The following is a 20,844-nucleotide window of genomic DNA, read 5'->3' on the forward strand; positions in this document are numbered from 1 at the left end:
CCAAATAAACTAAATAAGTTCATAAGTTCTAAAGAGATCTATAAACAAATAAAGGCTTGCTTGACGATTCTGAATCCTAGCAATCTTCATCTCTATGAGCTTACTACTTGTTCTTAGTCTGTGCAACAACATGACTTACAATAGATCATTGTTTGTTGGACTCAAGTAAGGTATAAACATTTTCTTAGAACTTTAGTAACAAATTAAATTGTACCTTCAGCTCGATTGTTGTTCAGGCTAGCTAAGTAAGCCCGGCAATTCCTTTTCCAATGTCCGTCTTTCCCATAATGGAAACAATGTGCTTTCGCCTCTTTTCCTTCTTCCTGTTTCTTCTTGACGCCTCCTTTGGGTTTGAGTATAGGGTTCCATTTCTTCTTCTTGCTGACATTGAATTTTCCTTTACGCTTATTACTGGGCTTAGCTGAAGAAGTTGAACCCTTCTAAAAAACAGCAATGGTCCCATCCCTCCTTCTCTCTTGAAGGTCTTTTCAGCATTCACACACATGTTCAACAACTCTGAGAGAGTGTGCTCTATCTTCCCTATGTCGTAGTTCATAATAAAATGGGAGAAGGAATCAGAAAGGGACGCAAGGAAGATGTTGGTGGCCAAGTTGCGGTCCAGTGGATTGTTAAGACTTTCCAGCTGCTCAGTAAGTCCTATCATCTTCAATCTATGTTGGTGGACTAGGGCTCCCTTAACCATCTTGGTCTTCAAAAGCTCACATACAGCGTTGAAGCGTCTGTTGCGTGCACCTTCTCTATAAAGCTCTTGGAGATGGGATATCATGTCAGCAGCATGCATCATATGCTCATTGTTGTTTCTGGAGCTCCTCATTCATGGAAGCCAAAATGTAGCACTTGGCTTGATAGTCATCATCCACGTGCTTGTCATACTTAGCACATACTTCCTAATAAACATCTTCAGCAAGGGGCTCTATGTCAGGAGCTTGCTCTAGTACGTACACAATATTCTCGATAGTCATGAATATTTTGATATTGCAGTACCATGTTGGAAAGTTATGTCCCCATAGACAATGTATGTCCAGGAGTTTGGAGAATGTGTTCCCAAACATATCTACAAATACATATAGCTAAGTGTTAGACTGATTTTAGATTTACCATTGACTCAGGTCTTTAAGTCAAAAGGTAACCCCCACTATTTTTGGCAAATTCTCATATCCCTCAAGATGAAATATGAGAGTTTTGGCTAAAACTCTTAGTGGGATGGGAGTCTCTCTATTATCTGGATCACCGCACCATAATAGGATCTAAGGATACTTCGGACAATAAAGAGAAGGCACGCTTGCCTCTTCACATCTTGATGTGATTACCCATTTCATTTGGCCTCTAGCAAATGTGAACCCCTGAATGTTATCGTGAAGTCCCATTGTACTAGTTAAGTCTTAGCTCACCATGCTTGCTTAGTGTAGGAATCAAACGTGAAACCTCATCATATTAGAATGTTGGCCTATGCTTGTTCCTACCTTTGCAACATCAAATGCATGAAATGGATCCCTCCTAAACATGTGTTGTTGCTGTCAACTTCTCCATGTTTGAGGCAAGCCTTCACAAGTGTCATGCTCATTTGGAATCCATCATGGTGGAAGGCCATGCAAAGGACATCAAGAATGCCTTTTGTTTATCGACTTAATGTTATCAATTGATTGAGGGAGTTTTGGGTCACATTTTTTATCTTGTTAAACACTTTAATCATTTTGACAACATATTGTCCTAGGACAACTATTACTCCATTTAAACATATTAATAGTGACACTATACTCCCACTATTTTGTTTCAAAAATTCAAATCAATTTCATAAAACTTTTTTATCTTGAAAATAGGAATATGTGTGACTATTAACGAAATACATTTTGCATTTCTTAAATATGGTCAAATAGTGGTTAAATAGTTGTCTATAGGCTCATGGATGATTATGGACTTTTCATTTTCGATTCAACATCGAGCCAAGATGTTGAATCTAGGTCTTTGGCGGATGATTGATTTTATTACACATTTTAACTTCTTTAATGGTTGATGGGCATTGGACCCAGGACTATTCTCAAAGTTCCTAACTAATCTTCTTTCTCCTTTGTCTCCTTGGGCTTCCTTCTTCCTAATCTCTATAGAAGACTCAAGGCTCAATGGACCTTGAGGGAATTGTGTTTGGAGGGGGATAGAAACTACATAAGAGAATGAGAGAGGAGAAGCATGCAAGCTTCTATTTAATTTACAAACCAATTGCTAATTTAAGCAACCTCAAAAATAAAATTAGTTACAATCCATCCATTCAATCAAACCCATTCATCTAATGAATTAATGGCCAATCACATAGCTCAATGTGGTTTTTGGGGCCTTAAGTCCATAATCATCCTTATTCCAATCATTTAATCAAATTAAACAATAAAGGATATGATACATTAAACAATTGAGACTTTAGAACCTGTAGGCTTATTTCTAATCGAACATACATAAAATTTTAATGTTTCACTAAAAGACAAAAACAGTTTTGTTTTTAGTGTATTAAAGCAAATTTGCAATTTCAAAAGTTATGGGGCAAAATCGAAAATACTACATTTTTAATTTGGACCCAACTTTTTTGTGTAATTGCATGAAGACCCAAAATGGGTCTCCCTAAGGTGTCTGCCAAAATTTGCAAGGGGAGGGGAGGTTTTGTATGTGTGGTCTCACTTGTCATGACATTCCAAATTCTACCCATAAAGCATCTTTATTCTCATTGGCCAATTTCAAAAGATGAAATGGCAATGGGAGACACAAGGTACAACCCTATGGCCCTTGTCAGAAAATGTTTTTGACTAACATGTAACCATCATATCTCATACAATTCCATGAATCAAAAAGCAATATTCTCTCGGGATCAACAAGAACTTTTCATGAAAATCTCAAGAACATAAAGAACATTCTTATTCTTTCAAAACCTTTTTATAAAATCATATAAAATCCTAAAATCTTGGAAATATCCTATTTGTGTTTAGAATTTCAAGACCAACACAACAATGTATATTAGATAAGCATGAAAAACACAGAAGACCAAAAAGCCCAATGATGCCGCCACCCCCTTGTCCATTTTGAAAAATCTCTTTCATGCAACATCCAAAATTCCAAGTATCAAGCATACATGTGAGTCAATCATAAAAGATATGACATGTTATAACATTTATAACCATGAAACTGAGCCCATATTCTTTCTAAGGGTGCACCTTTTCATATTAGTCACGCGCCAACGATAAAAAAAAATTCGAATTCATGCGACGCTAGCCTGCCGTCAATGCGACGTCACATCCCTTAGGCGGGAGAACGGGCTAAGTTTGCCTTGGGCCTTGCCCAGGTTGGTGGCCCCCACGTCTTGCCCTGGCTACATTTGTGTGCTGGAAGGGTCTTCGTTGACCTAGGCCCTTTTGCCCGGGCTAGGTTGTAGTGCTGGAAATGCTCTTAGATCTCTTAGTGGGTCATGTGGACCTAGGCTTTTGCAAAGCCCAATTTATTCATTATTTTTTGCATTTTGCATTTTTTTTATTGGTATTTACATACATGGCGGATCTGTGCAGGCGCAAGGAGGTGCACCTGCACCTCGGTCGTCGGAAAAGTCCATTAGAGCAGTGGAGTTGCACCTCTGCTTCACAAAGAGATGCATACGCGTGTTCGACGAAATGCCCAAACCACTGCATCTGCTGTGCGTGCTTGTTTTTTAAACATCCCTTGGCCAAAACGACGTCGTTTTGGACCAGGTTTAAAAAAATTAAAAACACTGGGCCATTCTATTGGGCTTTCGAATTTGTATTATTCCTTACTTAATTGGGTTTTCAATTTCTATAATTCCTTACTTAATTGGGTTTTAAGTGGGAGTTATCTTTATTCAATTGGGTTCAGGGAATTTCTTATTTAATTGGGATTGGAATTCTCTTTATAAATGACCAATTTAACATTACCCAATTTCATCTAAGTGTGTGTGCATCATAAGAATCATACGTTTTTTTTTTCTTCTTCTTGAGTATGCGAATCCAAAGTAAGTCAAATGCATTTTTTTTTTTCTTAAGCAAACACCAATTTTGTTTATTCTTTATTCTTATTTTTTTCTTATTTAGCTCTCTCTGTATTAGTAAGATCAGTAGCAAACTCAAGGAGGAAGAGGTTACTTGACATGCTATTCGAGCTATAATTACTTTTTATTTATTTATTTAATTGATAATTTGATATTGATTTGTTTATTTAATTGATAAATTATAATCAATTAGTTATACGTATAGATATAAAACCCTTATTTTGTTTTAATTGTACAGTTATGGAACGGTACTTTAAGAGAAAGAATTTATTATGAATAATATTAGTATTGTTTAAATTATAAGGATGTTTAGTTGTCTTTTGTTTTGATTTGTTTTGTTTTGTTTTTTTTTGAGCTCTTAGCTTTTGAAAATTGCACCTCTGCTGGAAAATTCCTGTCCGCCACTGTTTACATAGGTATGTGTCTTTTAAAGGTATGTAGAACCTCAAAGGGAAAAGTCTGTCATTTCCATTTTTTTATATTCGTGCATAACCCTCAATACTTAAAGCCATGACATCTTCTCGCTAGAACATAGTAAACTATACCTAACACACTTTTTCAATGATATATACAGTTATTGGCATGCCAATACTTACGTCAAGCACTTCGAAGTCGAAACACAAAATAAATGCAACTAACACACAAGTTATATCTACTCTTTACTATTTCAAAAAGTTGTCAATGGGTTGCTAGTGCTTGATGCCCATGATATCCTTTTCCCGACACACTAAAATTAAGTATATTATGATTTGATTACTGCCTTACTTTTCTCATATTAGATTATATCTTCCAAATTTATTGTAGCTAGATAGATAGAGATGAATTTTCAATTACCAACTAGTCATAGTACAAAAAATCATTTAGCATTTTCCCTTAAAAGTTATTATAATCAGATAATGAGCATAGCAATCATAAGCTTCTCGAATATGAGAATCAAATTCGACATTATTTTATGACAATACCAAAAACAACTTTTTTGCTAAACATTAAACAACGGATGATAAACCCCCACATAAAATCAACCAAACACCCTTCCCCCCCCATAAAACAACTAACAAAAAAGAAATATTTTTGGTGTCATACCAAAACAGACAACATTAATGAACCTCTCTCTCTCTCTCTCTCTCTCTCTCTCTCTCACTAACAAGCACGCCTCACTCGACTTCGTCCTAATCCAAATCCATGGGCACAAGAAACAGTCGCTGTAGCACTGCCATCCCTATCAACATTTGAAGTGCCACCATCACTAGTAGCTTCGACAATGGTGGGATCAAAAGATGCCTTTTTTCGTGCCACATGAGGTAGAGCGAGAGCCTTTTCTAGAACTTCCTTCTGTCCCATTATCCCAATCAATCGGTTATATGAAAATTGACTCCCATCCTTATCCACCCTTGAATCTAGGGTTTCGCTATCTGATTCCCAAATTTCATCATTAGAAACGTTCAAATTAGAGAGATTGGCTCGCATGTCTTGGAAGCGATGTTGCCCGTTGACACAATAGAGCTTCTTGTCCTTGGTCATGACAAGGACAGTGGCATCTATCCCAGTTGTCTCTTTTAAGTCGCGGATTTCCTTCGACAAAACCATAAACTTACGACGCAGTCGATTTTTATTTTGGTTCATGTTTCGGCTCAATTGAGATTGTTTGGATGTGTTTTTGGAGGTAATGTTGACATTCATGATGGCCCAAGATGATGGTGACGAAGATTGTAAATCTAAGGGCTAAAGGTATTAGGGTCATACATATATCAAAGAAATTAGAAAAAGGTCTGTTATGATTTAAGACCAAGCCTATCGCTGTATTTATAAAAGAGGTTCCGAATGTACAACGTATATTTCCGTCTTTGCTGCAATATAATTGCTTTTGTGCATATGGGTGGAATCAAATTATTTATGCTATATATGCCAATGTTAAAAAGGAAATTTGGGCTACCTACCTAAACACAAAAAAAGAAATTATGCTACTTACCCAAAAACCCAAAAAGGAAAATTGTAATGATGTGTCGGATATTTTCATTTATTTATTTAAATTCTAGAGTACCTTGGCCATTATGCCTCAATGACAAAAAGTTTGAAATTTAGTGACTTACGTGTTTAGAGGCTGGTGGTGGGATTTTATTTGGCCATGACGTAGGGCGCGGCCATGAGCTCGTGGTTGCAAACAATTCTCAAGTGGGAGTTAAATTCAAAAAGCTCCATCGGCATTTTTGGACAAAGGGAGACAATTCATAACCCTACGCACCCCAATAGTCCCAAAGCAACAACTGTTACTCTCTCTTTCTCTCTCTATATCACAAACTACTACAAGAAAAATGATGGACTTGGTATTTTGGGGGAATGGTATGGGTTGAAGAGTGGAACATTTTTCAAGAAAAATGGCAGAGATTGGTGGCTAGACGATGATGGTACATGCATGGAGGGTGAGATTTGCAGGATTTTATATAGTTAGCATTAGAAAAACATAGCTCCAGGTTTTAGTGAAAAAGAGAACATAAGTTAAGTAGCTCTAGTCTTACTTTCAGTCTGGCTACGGTGTTAGGATCTTAGTTGCATGCTTTTTGAATTAGGTAATTTTCTATGATGGCTTTCTTCCTTCTAGTTCTCTGAATTCTCTCCTTTTAAGCTGCTACTTAGACGTTTATTGATTCCTATGACAATGAAAGCTTGTAATTCAGATATGTTTTGCTTTAACTTTTTTGCTCATTAGAAACTCACAAGTGAATTGAATAGCATATGAACTTGTGGTTAATTCAAACCAACTGAATTATAGTGATTGTGCCTTCTTACTAAAGGAGTTAGGACCTCTAGTCAGCTAGTAATAAGGCCCATGCAACCATCATGGGAATAAGGTCTCATTGGAATTATCTAATGAGGAGAACAGAAGCTATTGTATTGTTGTGGTTTATTGGCATTCTATGAGTGCTTCTTATTGCTATTCTGTTAATAGAATATTGTACTCTTTCAGATTCTTTCAAAATATGACAATTAATAGTGCTTACTGAGCTGTTGTAGCTCCCCCCTTCTTGTGCCTTTCAGATTAGCTCAGATTAGAGGTTGACTTGTTTTTGACCTGTTGGTTGCACGATAGAGGAGCTTGTTATTATCCGAAGAACTTTGAATATTTTGTAAAGGATAATGTTTGTATTTTTAGGGACTCTTTGTACAATGAAAGTTCTGTACCTTTGTAGTGAAGTATAGCTTGCGTCTCAGAGCTTCAAAATTTTCGCTCCTCTTCATACCTTCCAATCAAAATGTCATTACTTGAACTTCACTTGATCTATCCTAAAAGATATGTAACATGATTTTGTGCTAGGAACATGCCAATATATAAATCTTGCACTAATAGAAACATCAAAGATCCAAAATGGCTCCTACAAGATCAACAATGTCCAAGGATCCAATGAAACGAGTACTTAATGAAGCAGATATCTCAACGTCCAAGGATCTACACATAATTTTTCTATGTTATTAAGTACAAATAAGAACACGTAAACTCTCTTTAAGCTTTGTGAAGACTTTTGATAACCATGTAAACCTTAGGAGTATGATATTTTGAACTAGAAGAATTACAACTCTAACCACAAGAAGCAAGCCTCAAAGTAGGTATGTTATTTACACTAATTTGCATCAAATAACTCAATTAAAATCCTAGATGGTAAATAGGCATCAAGACATTCAATCAAATTTATAAGCACAATGATTAAGATCCAACATCAAAAGGCAATCAAAACATAGGCAAAATAAGAAAACTAAATCATCATATAAAGTATTTACTTACACATAGTCATCATAAAAATCACAATAGAAGTCATGACAAAAGATAGAAGACGGGAAACACTGATGATGCACACGTCGAAGCTCCCTATTGTTTCTTGAATCCAAATTGTGTAAAAAGTATGGTAGAGAGAACTTAGACAAGCCTTATTGTACAGTAACCTATTCTAAAAATTTCTGGAAAACCCCTCCCAAAACAAAGCAAAAAACTAAACAACTAAAGAAACTTACTAGGAAAGCAATCCTTTTTTTACAAGGACAAACGTCAGCCATCTTGCACACATGTTGTGGGGACATTCCACCTTCTAAAAACTTATGGACAAATTGTAGCTCTATCTCTTAGTTTTCCAGAAATATGTCGCACATTATCTGGAAAAATCTTGAAAGTCTCAAACTCTTCAATCTTTGACAACGACGCAGTTTTTTCGGCATTGCAACTTTGGCTATCTTGATAAAAAATTCTGGAACAAATGGCTTTATGAAAAATTTGGCAAAATTCACACAATAATAGCTTTCTTCTCCAATTGGCCTTGTACTAAAATTCCTCCGAAAAGTTGATTTTCCTTATATAAAAAAGCTGAAAATAAAAAAAGTACAATAATAAGGCTCTTTTTAATCAACTTTCCCTACAAAAACCAAGTATACATAGTATAAAAATGTAAGAAACAATGAATCTATCAACGACCTTCCCTCTCTTGCACCTGAAGTTGTAGATGAACTCGTACGCATAAGAGGCGGATCCACACAAGGCCAAGAGGGGTCAATTGACCCCTTAAAGCCCGAAATCCACTATTGGAGGCGAAGATTTTGACCCCTGGCAATTGTCCACAAATTACTTGATGAAATGTTCCAGAGCTTTTCTGTCTTTGTTCTTTTACATTCATTTATTTTTATATTACTCCCTTTACTTAAGTTTACATGTATAAAAATACTAGAAAATCAAATTCCCACCAAATCAAAATATGAAAAATCAGTTTTAGTCAAAATATGATTTAGGCTAAAAATGATGGCTCATTAAGTCAATATGTACTTCATACTAAAATTCCACAAAATCAAGTTTTCTTATTTGATGTGTAACGAATAAAAGCTGCCAAAAATTATGGTGAGAAAATGATTATTTCGAAAATCCATTTGTAGCCAATATTTTTACATAAAACAATTTTTCATATATGATATGAATGTATGAATTTAAGTAAAAAGCCTTAGATATTCAATCAACAAAGAGTTTTACAAGAATAACCTAACTCTTACGTATTGAAGAAATATTTGCTTGAATAAGCTCCCTCTAAGATAATACTCAAGGGTCCAAATTTTGAGAGTTAGAGCCCAAAAGAAATGCGAACAAAGCCCAAAATCAAAATGATGATGGACCTTAAAAATGATGTAAATGCCTTAAAATGAGCAAGATTGCCAGCTCTTATGTTGAATAGGACGAGATGCCTTGGGAGGCGAAGAGGATTATGCTAATTTTTTGTTTTATTATCACATTCTGTATGGTTTGTATACCTTGGGAGGCGAAGTTGATGTAGTTCTCTTTGATAATGAATATGAGTATTTTGTATGGTTTTATCCATTAATTATGAATTAGAATATTATCGTTTCCTTTCTATGAGTCTATTTTGTATAATAAATTGAAAAAATTAACCTTTTATACGTTGACTCCCGGAATGAAAATTCCTAGATCTGCCACTAAGCGTAACCATTGCTAGGCTATCTATTGCATGCAAACATTCCCATGAGGCCAACAATGCACATGGTTTCTCAGGTGTTATCGCTCCAAACTGCTTCTTCCTGTGGAGGACCAGACGATATTACACTTGAACAACTCGTTACGATCTGAATTGCGTGTTACATATTGTAGTCATTTTAGTATTCCTTTTCATCTATCAACTTTAAAATGTGTACTGTTTTTCAGCTTGGTTAAAATCTTCTCCTATCCCTTCATACATAGTACTGAGTCTGTTTTGTACCAGAAGTAAACTGGTTTGACCAGCTTATCCTATTTATTACCATCTTTTATTGAAAATTCACATCACAAATTTTAATTTCTAAGACTAAAGCTCGTGCTGAATTTAATTTCGCCGACGACTAAAGCAGTCCATATAACGATGCAATCGATGCAGTTAAATATGTTCTGCTCTGCCAATTAGAATTCATAAACTAGCAATCTCGTTCAACGACTTTGATTGATGAATTCAGTCATTCAGCAAATTGCTTGGACATTTGAAATATATGGAAAAGTACTAAAACATGTGTTTTTGTTGTGCTGTGTTCTTCGCATGATCATAGAATATATGTAAGCAAGTAAAGTGGCCATGGCCAATAAAGAAAGAAGAGGCAAAAAACTTATACAGCCCAAAAGAACAACCACACAAAGAACTATGAGATGACCTAAGATTATATTCCCTCCAAAGTCGATCAACCAGATCCTTATTTCTATAAGCACCAAATCATCCTTATTTCCGTTCTGGTTTTTGGTAAAGAACAGTTATATGTTGTTGTTGCTGGTAGTCCGCACACTCAACAACGGCAACCTGGAGCGCCTGGAGGCTTTATAGATTCGACTAGTCTACGGTCAATAATCTTCATCTTCGAAAACTCCGTATCGATGTTCTCTTCTGCAATGAGAATACAAAACTTTATTAATAACTAATCATGCAAAACAATTTATCGATGTACACATACATATACGCGGCGCTCCTAAAGAGAGATTGCTTTTGTTTTCAGAAAATGGGAATCCCTTGTGACGCCTATTTTTAGTCTCTATTTAACTATTTGGGAAAGAGACTAACTGGTTTCTGAAAATTGGGAAACTCTGGCAAACACGACTTCGGATGAGAACAACAGCAATAGGATGAAGAGACTCATGTAAACAGCGTTGGCCTTGGGAACCATTTCTTATGATAGCCAGGTATAAGTTCCCTTCCTCCCTTCTAAATCCCACACCCCCACCTTATATTATATATAATGCCAGTAAACACCACATAGGGAAAATAAAGTCAAGGTCTTTGCGTGTTTCACAAGCCAAGGTCAAGGGATTTCGGGACAGTGGATCCGCTCCCTTGATATTAGCCTTGCAACCTAAATTCATGAACTCGGTCTTTCATCAAATAGTTTAATCGGGGTGATCCCAAAGGACTTTGAGAGATCAACTACTTTCTTTGGTGAATTTGAAGTTGAATGGCAATCAACTTTGGCGTCCTATAGCCATATGCATTTGGATCATTAATTGATATTGAATATTTTGATGTTCAAGAATATACGTTCGCAACTTCGTCCTAAATAAAATATAACAGATAATGAATGGTTCAATTACTAATATCACAAAGGCCTTTTATGATAAAACCCCATATCTATTAGACTTTGTAGGTGGTTAAGTCAATATTGCTAGTAGTGGGCCATTGACCTGTCTCTCTGAAATTTGATATTAGAGCAGGTTGATTGACTAGGCCTCAATTACTGGACTTTTATCCTTATTCTTATCAATATGTGGTGTTTGCATGATGGGCTTGAATGTTTACCCTTACCCAATACATGGTTTTGGGCTTGAATATTTGACTCCGATGTGGGCTTGGCTGCGCTCTGATACCATTTTAAATTTCAAAGAGAATTTCAAAGAAACGGGCAGTAGCCCACTACTAACAACATCAATATTGTCCCTAATTTAACCACCTACATTGTTTAGTATGTGTGAGGTTTTATCATAGCGACTCTCAGTGTTTTTAAGAGTGGTGTCATTCATTATATGTTATATTTCATTCAGTCAAGTTTTTGATATGAGACTTTATATTCTTCAACAAACTGTATTATAAGAACAAATTAATGTGTTGTATTTGCAGGATAACACCAAAATGGTTAGACCATATTACCTCTGACGAAAAATTCACATCCCAAATTTTTATTTCTTGTACTAAAGCTTGTGCTGAATTGTTTTTGCCTGACGGCTGACGCAATCCATATGCAATCGATGCATTTGAATATGTTAACCAATTTAGAATTCATAAACTAGCAATCTTAACGTTCAATGAGTTGAATTGATGAATTCAGTCATTATTCAATTGCTTGGACATTTGAAATATGGAAAAGTACTAACACATGCGACAACTTAATATGTCCTTTGGATTGGACATTTGAATATGTTCCACTCAACTATATACTGTATTTAATTTAAGTTTTCGATGTGATATTTTACTTCTTCAACATCGAGAAATAAAGACAGTTAAAAAAAACATTGAGAAACAAATAATTTTCATGAACAAACCTACGATAACCCTAAAACCAAGCCTCTCTAGTGGAGTGGGTGGGGGGTGGAGGTGGAGGTGGAGGAGCAGATCTGATACAGCTTTTTGGTTTCTTCTTTTTGTCTGGTGTTGTAGGTTTTTGGGTGGATGTATTTTCGGTGGTGTTGCCCTTGCCTCCATTGCGGCAGCAAATGGTTGTGCTTGTTGTTCTAGATATCTTGAAAATTAGTGCAAACCGATTAAACATAAAACCAGAAATCATCAACATCTCCTATGACGACAACCTGCTAGTGAAAGAAGGGTAATGATTGATGTTATGGGCAACCAAGTAAAATGGGGTTTTTTTTTTTGTTTTTGGGTTTAATCTGTTAATTTTTCAACCACTTTTTCGATGGTATTGTTTGATGTAGATTGCCGATGGGATCAGAAAACTGCTACAATTTACTTCTTTTTTTCTTTTTTTTTTGGTAAATACCATGAGGTGTCCCCACACCCAAAGGGTGGGATTAATCTCCGCTCGGGGTTCGGCTTGCCCCTGGCCACAAAGTGAGTCCAACGGATTTCGAACCCCACCCATTAAGGCACCAGGTAACTCGCCAGCTGGAGATGACAGTTTACCAACCGCACCACACCTTGTGGTTATCTTATTTTTTTCTTTTGCATGTTTTTCAAATTTTTTATAAAATTTTATTCGGGGTAAGGTTGGAAGAAAAGTCCAACTTTGAAAAAAAAAAAAAAAAAAATCTTCTTGAAAAGGACACATGGCAGATTTTGTGTAGGAATATCACCAACTGACGTGGTGATATATACCTTATCATTCTATAATTTCTCCAATATTTGGCCCTATAGCTTTGAGTAGAGGTATATGATATGATTTTGATTTTGGTTGGATTCGTCCGTATTGGTTTAACTAGAGATGGCAGAAATCCTCAACGAGTCTGGTCCCCGGCCCTAATGGGGGGCTATTTCGGGGGAAGATCGGGTACGGGGATTCCCCCAATGTTAACGATAAGGAAGCAAATTTGCATCTTCCTTAATGTTGTTTGAATCACTCATCATCTTCTAAACCTCCATTTCTGTATAGTTTATTCCTCTTGGTGTTTTCTGATACATTTATTTGAGGACTTAAAGCCAATTAACCTTTTTATAGTGTGAAGAGAGTGTTTTGGTCAAAGTCGTGTGTTTGACTGACAAAGATGCATTTGTCACTTTTGGGTGGAGAACAAAAAGGTTGCGACGTCTATCATCTCATGATTGTCTTCAATTGGATCAGATGTTTGGACCAAGTGAAAGATAAATAAAATAATGTGACGTATTGGTTTTGAAATTGTTTGCTAAATTAAAGGAAGAGAAGTCATTGGAAGGAACAATTTTGACTAAATTTGCAATTTATTAGTTGTGGCGATTATGTAAACCGCGACCCTATGTTTATTTCCTATTTGAGAGAGTGAGAAACTGGTTTTCAGTTTGTCAAATTTTCAGGGCATGCAATGTAGACACTTTAAAAAACTTATTGTATGGTACTAATTTAGGTGTTATAATAAGTAGTATAATATTAGTAAACTAGTAATATCAGTCGATTGTAACACCGTCTCACTAGTATTACCTTATTATAAACTGTTTGGACCAAGTCTCATGCATTTGGTTAATGTCATTTTCATCACCCCATGCATTCATGTCCAATATTCATGCTTAAATTGTACAAAGAAATCCTTAAGTTAAGACTCAATAATTGGATTTCGTATATAAAATTATTTATTCATGTATATAAACATGCAAGTAACCGAAGAATAAAATCTTTCATCTGGAAAAATTAACTTGATTAGGATCTTTACAGAACGGTCAACCTGTTAGATACATTTTAGCGACTTTTTGATCTAAAACCTATAAACATTACTTGTAGGTTCATACACAGATTGCATTTCCTTTAATTGGCATGCCAATTCTGATTTGGCATCCAAGATGTTAACTATTCTGTCAATTTCATCAATTAAATTCAACAAGCAAATTCAAAATTTGCATTACATTTATGGAGAAATGTAAGACAATGACTTTAACTGAGGTGTAGGAAATACTTGAAAGTCTCTGATCCAAAATAAAAAATTGCATTAAATTTATGGAGAAATGTAAGACAATGACTTTAACTGAGGTGTAGGAAAGACTTCAAAGTCTTCTCCCATCTAGAATTCAAAAATTTCATTTAATTTAGGGGTAATTAAACTTTTAGTCACTGAGTTTATGGTCGAATTTGAATTTGGCCACGAAAATTTCAATTTTCCAATTTTGGTCACTCGGGTTAGCATCATCAGCAAATCGAAAGTCATAGTATAAAAGGCGCTTTTGTCAAAAGCTCGTCCCAAACGAACCCTAAAGTCAAGGTATTTGCACGTTTCAAACCACATTCCTTTTGTCAATTTTCCAATGTGGTACGTTTAGTTAGAAACAAAATATGAACATTGTCAAGCATCCAAGTTGCTAACTATCAATTTCTTCTAACAAAAGCGAAATGTATCAATTTCATCAAAATTCAACAAGAAAATTCAGTTGCATTTAAATGCATGAATAAATGCAAGACATTGAGGTGTAGAAAATCGATCTTTCCCCAGATCGTTTAGTCGGGGTAGTCCCAAGGGACTTTGAGAGATAGACATTTTTGGGTGAAATTGAAGTTGAATGGCAATCAACTTTGGCATCCTATACCCTATGAAGTTGGATATCATTAACTGATATTGAATATCTTGATCTTTCCACCGACGAATTCGATGAGTCAATTCCATACTTTTTTTTCTTTTCAGTATCTAATTTTGACGGAAGAAAATGTATGGAGAAATCATGAAATCAACCAATGGTTTCGATGTCCTCTATTGCATCGCCAAGGGAGGACAGGGAAGTGTGTACAAGGTAAATCTACCATCCTTTCATACAAGAATACTGAGTTCTAGTTTGTAACATATGCTTCAGTTACTGCATTGACCGTCTTCAGCATATCGTGGTGTGCCGTGAGTCCGTAATTTTTTGCATAAAATACTGCAGCCCGTTGTTCATCTTACAAAACATATCCTTACAATCTCATATAAAAATCAAATACAATCACATACAATAAATAAAGGAGAAAGTTATTTTTTGTCCGTGTAGTTTACTGATTTTACCACTTTAGTCCCCATAATTTTAATTTTATTAATTTTAACCCCGTAGTTGTAAATCCCTCACAATCCCTTACATGCTGAGAGTCATCATGTAAACAACGTTAGCCAGGTATAAGTTTCTCTCCTCCTTTGCAACATGAATTATGCCTAACCTATAATATGAGTGAGAAAATATACTATTAGTTGTGGAACCATGCACTTATACAATATTGTATTTTATTTCATTAAGTTTTCGATCGTATTTAACATTATTCAACAGCCAAAATTCAAAGAATGAACATTGTCAAGCATCCAAGTTATTGCTAACTCTAAATTCAACCACAAAATTCAAACATTGCATTATAAGACGATGACTAATTAACGTACCACCTTACCTCTTAGAAAGAAAAGTGAAAGAGATGTCTCAACCATCTCAACCACAAAAGCTTGTCGAGCGCTGGATATATTGTGGAAAACGGAATCAGTGCATGTAGAATAATAGCTATAAATAAAGCCATCAAATACACGATTGTACACAGAAACAAAAATAAAATGACATATTTATTATGCTGTCTAGCTTGCCTTATCTCGTATGTCCAGCTGTTCTCATCACCAAACATTGCTTTTGCTTCTTCTCTTGAAGCTGAGGCTCTTCTCAAATGGAAAGCTAGCTTTCAAAATCAAACCAAGAATAATCTGACCTCATGGGCTTACTATCCAAAAGTAAATAAAATCCCATGCAACGTTTGGACTGGTATTTCATGCAACACTGCTGCTAGTGTCAACAGGATCAACCTCACCAATTCTGGGATACAAGGTACGCTATATGAATTTCCATTCCTGTCCCTCCCTAATCTCGAATACATTGACCTCAGCTTGAACCAACTCTTTGGTGCCATCCCATCTCAGATAAGTTCCCTCTCCAAACTCATCTATTTTGACCTTTCTTATAATCAGTTATCTGGGAGAATCCCACCAGAAATTGGTCTTCTAAATAATCTTCAAGCCCTGCACCTAAATACGAACCAATTAAATGGCTCAATTCCTCAAGAAATAGGAAATTTGAAGTCTCTAGTGGAATTATGCATTGATGATAACCATCTATCTGGTCCAATCCCGTCATCATTAGGTGATCTAACAAACCTTACCCTTCTCTATCTCTTTAAAAATAATCTTTCTGGCACAATTCCAAAAGAGATAGGGAACTTGAAATCTATTGTGGAGCTAGAGTTGAGCCAGAATCAATTCAATGGTTCCATCCCCACTTCACTTGGTGACTTGAGCAACCTAGAAATCTTATTCCTACGCGATAACCAACTTTCTGGCTCCATCCCCCAAGAGATTGAGAATCTTGCAAAGTTGACTGTGCTGGAACTCGACACTAACAATTTTTCTGGTTATTTGCCACAAAATATTTGCCAAGGCGGATCACTACAAAATTTTACGGTAAACTCCAACCATTTCATAGGTACAATCCCCAATGGTTTGCAAAATTGCAAGAGCTTAGTGAGAGTTCGTCTTGAAGGGAACCAACTAACGGGCAATATATCTGAAGACTTTGGTGCCTATCCAAATCTTCATTTTATTGACCTGAGCCACAATAACTTGCACGGTGAAATCTCACAGCTCTGGGGACAGTGCCCGCAATTAGCAACACTACGAATTGCGGGGAACAAGCTTACTGGTAGTATACCACCTGAGATTAGCAATGCAACCCAAATTCATGTATTGGATCTTTCTTCCAATAGTTTAGTAGGGGTGATTCCCAAGGACTTTGGGAGATTGACTTCTTTGGTGAATTTGATGTTGAATGGAAATCAACTTTGGGGTCCTATACCCTCAGAATTTGGATCACTGACTGATATTGAATATCTTGACTTGTCCACCAACAAATTCAATGAGTCAATTCCAGGCATTTTAGGCAACTTGCTCAAATTAAACTACTTGAATTTGAGAAACAACAAGTTCAATCAAGAAATTCCATTTCAGTTGGGGAAGTTAGTTCATCTGTCCCAACTTGATCTAAGTCATAACTCACTTGGGGGTAAGATACCATCAGAAATGAGCAGTATGCAAAGCTTGGAGAAGTTGAATCTTTCCTACAATAATCTTACAGGTCTCATTCCAACAACTTTTGATGAAATGCATGGCCTGTATGACATCGACATATCCTACAATCAACTGCAGGGTCCAATCCCCAACAACAAAGCATTTCAAAATGCTCTAATGGAAGGGAATAATGGATTGTGTGGCAACGTTGGAGGACTAAAACCCTGCAATCATTTTGTGGAGCATAAGCATACCTCAAGGAAGGCGTTCTTAATCATTTTCCCTATCTTGGGAACACTATTACTTGCTTTCCTGGCTTTTGTTTTGATTGGAAGAAGAAGAAGTAGAAGAAAGCAAGAACAGGAAATCGAACAGAGCAATATGCACAAAAGCTTTTTCTCAATATCTAATTTTGACGGAAGAAAAATGTATGGAGAAATCATGGAAGCAACCAATGGTTTTGATGTCGTCCATTGCATCGGGAAGGGAGGACAGGGAAGTGTCTACAAGGCAAAGCTCCCATCAAGCAGCATTGTTGCAGTGAAGAAATTCCATAGAACACCTGATGGTGAGGAGGCATCTCGGAAGGAGTTCTTTAATGAAATAAGGGCCTTAACTCAGATACGACACCGAAACATTGTAAAGTTTCTTGGCTTTTGTTCAAGTTCCCATCACTCATTTTTGGTCTATGAGTATCTGGAAAAAGGTAACTTGGCTACAATCTTGAGCAACGAGCATGAAGCTAAAAAGTTGGACTGGAGTACAAGGGTGAGAATCGTAAAGGGTGTAGCTCATGCTTTGTGTTATATGCATCATGATTGCGCGCCACCTATCGTGCATCGAGACATAACAAGCAGCAACATTTTGCTGCATTGTGACTATGAGCCTTGCGTTTCGGACTTTGGCACTGCTAAGCTTTTGAATCCAGACTCGTCAAATTGGACTGCTCTTGCAGGCACATATGGATATGTAGCACCAGGTAAAATATAAAAATATAGAAGTTTTTCTATAAAAAAAATTTAATTCTGGATATATCTATATTAATGGTTTGCTCTTCCTTAATTTGCACGCAGAGCTGGCTTATACAATGAAGGTAACAGAAAAATGTGATGTTTATAGCTTTGGAGTGCTGGCACTGGAAGTGATTACGGGAAAGCAGCTAGGCGATTTCGTCTCCTCCTTTTCATTTCCATCCACCACCTATGCAAACATATTTCTCAAGGATGTGTTGGACCAAAGCCTTCCCCCTCCTACACCTCAACTTCAAGATGAACTCATAACCATTGCAAGGCTATCAATTGCATGCAGACATTCCCATCCACAATCGAGGCCAACAATGCACATGGTTTCTCAGGCTTTATCGTTCCCAACTGCTTCTTCCAATAAAAGATCAAATGATATTACCCTTGAACAACTCATTATGATCTGAATTGTGTGTGCCATATGTATATTGTAGTCATTTGAGTACTTCGTTTCATATAAACTTTAGCATGTGTATGTTGATTTTTGTATCAGAGTAACTGGTGTAACCAGATTATCCTATTTATTACCACCTTTTATAGAAAATTCACATCACATTTTAATTTCTAGAACTAAACCTTGTACTGAATTTAAACTACTACAAAATTGTAAAACCACAACACAAAATAGACAACGGTGCAGTTTAAAACTGTTGTGTTTTAAAAGATGACGGGTTTACAAAAGCGTCGTGATATAGCATATTCTTTTTTCTTTTCTTTTTTTGGTCAATAAGAACTTTCATTAACAGGAGAGCAAATCCAAAATAGATTACAACTCAAAGAAACAGGAGAAACAGAGCCATGCGACAGAATAGAAGTGCATGCAAAGCAATAAACTCAAATAAACTCATACAAGCTGCTACAAGAAAGAGCCCCATGGTATGGGAGTGGTACGACAATCCAAAATCAGAGAGTCATGGCTATCTTCAACAGCGCAAGCTATGTGGAGGCTGGAGAAGGGCAGGGAAGGCCGTCTCGACTTAAGATAAGCAGAAGAGAGGTGGGAGGCCTAGATACCTGCAGACTTCCGACTCGACCTCGATAGTGCTAGCGACGCAAGGTGATCTGCCGCTTCATTGTTTTTCCTATCGGTCCACGCCCAGTTACAGTTTGAGAAGTTGGAGTTGCATTCACGAATCCTTGATAGAAGTGAGTGTAGATTCCATCTTCCACGCTTTATGTTTCCTCTCACACTCTCAATCAGTTCTTTGGAGTCAGATTCAAAGCAAACCTCAGATAAGCCCACTCAGCTGCCCATTTGCAACCTTCCAAACCAGCAGTTGCGTCAGCCATGATTGCAGATTCCGGGTGAAAAGATAGGCATTTTGCTCCCACGAACTCACCATTGGCATTTCGTGCAATAAGACCAGCTCCAGCTTTGCCAGAGGATGCCAACCAAGCAGCATCAAAGTTAACTTTAATAACATAGGCATTTGGTGCGGTCCAAGAGGTAGGATTTGTAGAGGGTCCTTCGCAAAACCTCCTCACACTCCTTATGTTATTCAATGCAGCTATCTCCTCCACTTGAGAAAGAATGGTTTTGATGGCCAAGAGAGGTTGTGGTTTGCATTGATAAAAATAAACAAAACGATTCCTTGTTTTCCAAATAATCCAGCAAGTAACAGCAATAATGCATGATATACGTCTTTTTTCCTCCTTAGTTTGGATCCCATCCATGGTACATTTCAGCAACCATTGGTCAAAGGTGGTAATTTCCTGGAATGTAGTTTTTTGGAGATTAATCATAGAGCCAAATTCCTAATGGGCTTAACTCTTGAAGGCTCATTATTTCCTGAAATGTAGTTTTTTGGAGGCAAAGAAAGGCGGTCGTGCTTCCTGGGCTTGGGCAAGCTTGCTTGAGGGAAGAAAGATCATTCTCCAGGGAGCTCAGTGGCAAATTCTAAATGGCAGACAAGCAAAGCTTTGGACAGACTGTTGGATTCCCTCCCTTCAAGATGGTAAACTCCACCCCCACTTACAAGCCTCAGTTGATCCTAACACTAGGGTGGTAACTTTAATTGATTGAGATTCCAAAACTTGGAATTTAACCCCAATTCAAGCTTCAATTACTGACGAGGAGAAGCTTGCTATCCAACTTATCCCTATAGGGAATGGAAGGGAGGACGACAGGTTAGTGTGGCACTGGGGAAAAGAACGGCAAATTTTCAGTACGGTCCCGGTATCATTGCATCCATGCCCTGCAGGTTGAGACCACCGCCAGGAAAGCCTCCACCTCATCATGGATTGACCCCTTGGTATGGAAAAATATTTGGAAAGCTGAGGTCCCGCTAAAGATAAAATATTTTCTATGGCGTGCGACTCATGGTAGGTTGCCTACGGCAATGGCTCTCCACAAACTTGCTCGAACCTCATTATGTCCTATATGCCAAGCTCATGAGGAATCTATTGAGCATTTGTTCCTCTTCTGCCCATGGGTTGAATTGATTTGGTTTGGAAAATTGATATACCACTTTATACACCACTAAAATAGAGTTGTGTTTTAAAAGACGACATTTATAAATTACAAAGGTCGTCTTTTAAAACATGCTAGGCTCCTTAAGTGAGTTCGCAAATTT

General features: G+C 36.8%; 1 protein-coding gene, 1 long non-coding RNA gene and 1 pseudogene across 2 annotated transcripts; 1 reads left to right on the forward strand and 2 right to left on the reverse strand.

The window, feature by feature from the left end:
• Positions 1-203: 203 nt before the first annotated feature.
• Positions 204-839, reverse strand: LOC148916839 (uncharacterized; annotated as a pseudogene).
• A 9,147-nt stretch (positions 840-9,986) lies between these two features.
• On the reverse strand, positions 9,987-11,107 carry LOC148916840 (uncharacterized). Its single transcript, XR_016127494.1, has 2 exons — positions 10,627-11,107; positions 9,987-10,452 (listed from the first exon to the last, which is right to left on the reverse strand). It is a non-coding gene; the product is annotated as an uncharacterized LOC148916840 (long non-coding RNA).
• Positions 11,108-15,752: 4,645 nt separating this feature from the next.
• On the forward strand, positions 15,753-18,801 carry LOC103331042 (uncharacterized). The gene is made up of 2 exons (XM_016794198.2): positions 15,753-18,228; positions 18,323-18,801. The coding sequence occupies exons 1-2, from the start codon at positions 15,753-15,755 to the stop codon at positions 18,676-18,678; spliced, it is 2,832 nt and encodes a 943-aa protein (XP_016649684.2). The 3' UTR covers positions 18,679-18,801.
• The last annotated feature ends 2,043 nt before the right edge of the window (positions 18,802-20,844 follow it).

The sequence above is a fragment of the Prunus mume genome, linkage group LG5 (genome assembly GCF_029339155.1).
Source record: "Prunus mume cultivar Tortuosa linkage group LG5, ASM2933915v1, whole genome shotgun sequence".
NCBI lineage: Eukaryota > Viridiplantae > Streptophyta > Magnoliopsida > Rosales > Rosaceae > Prunus > Prunus mume.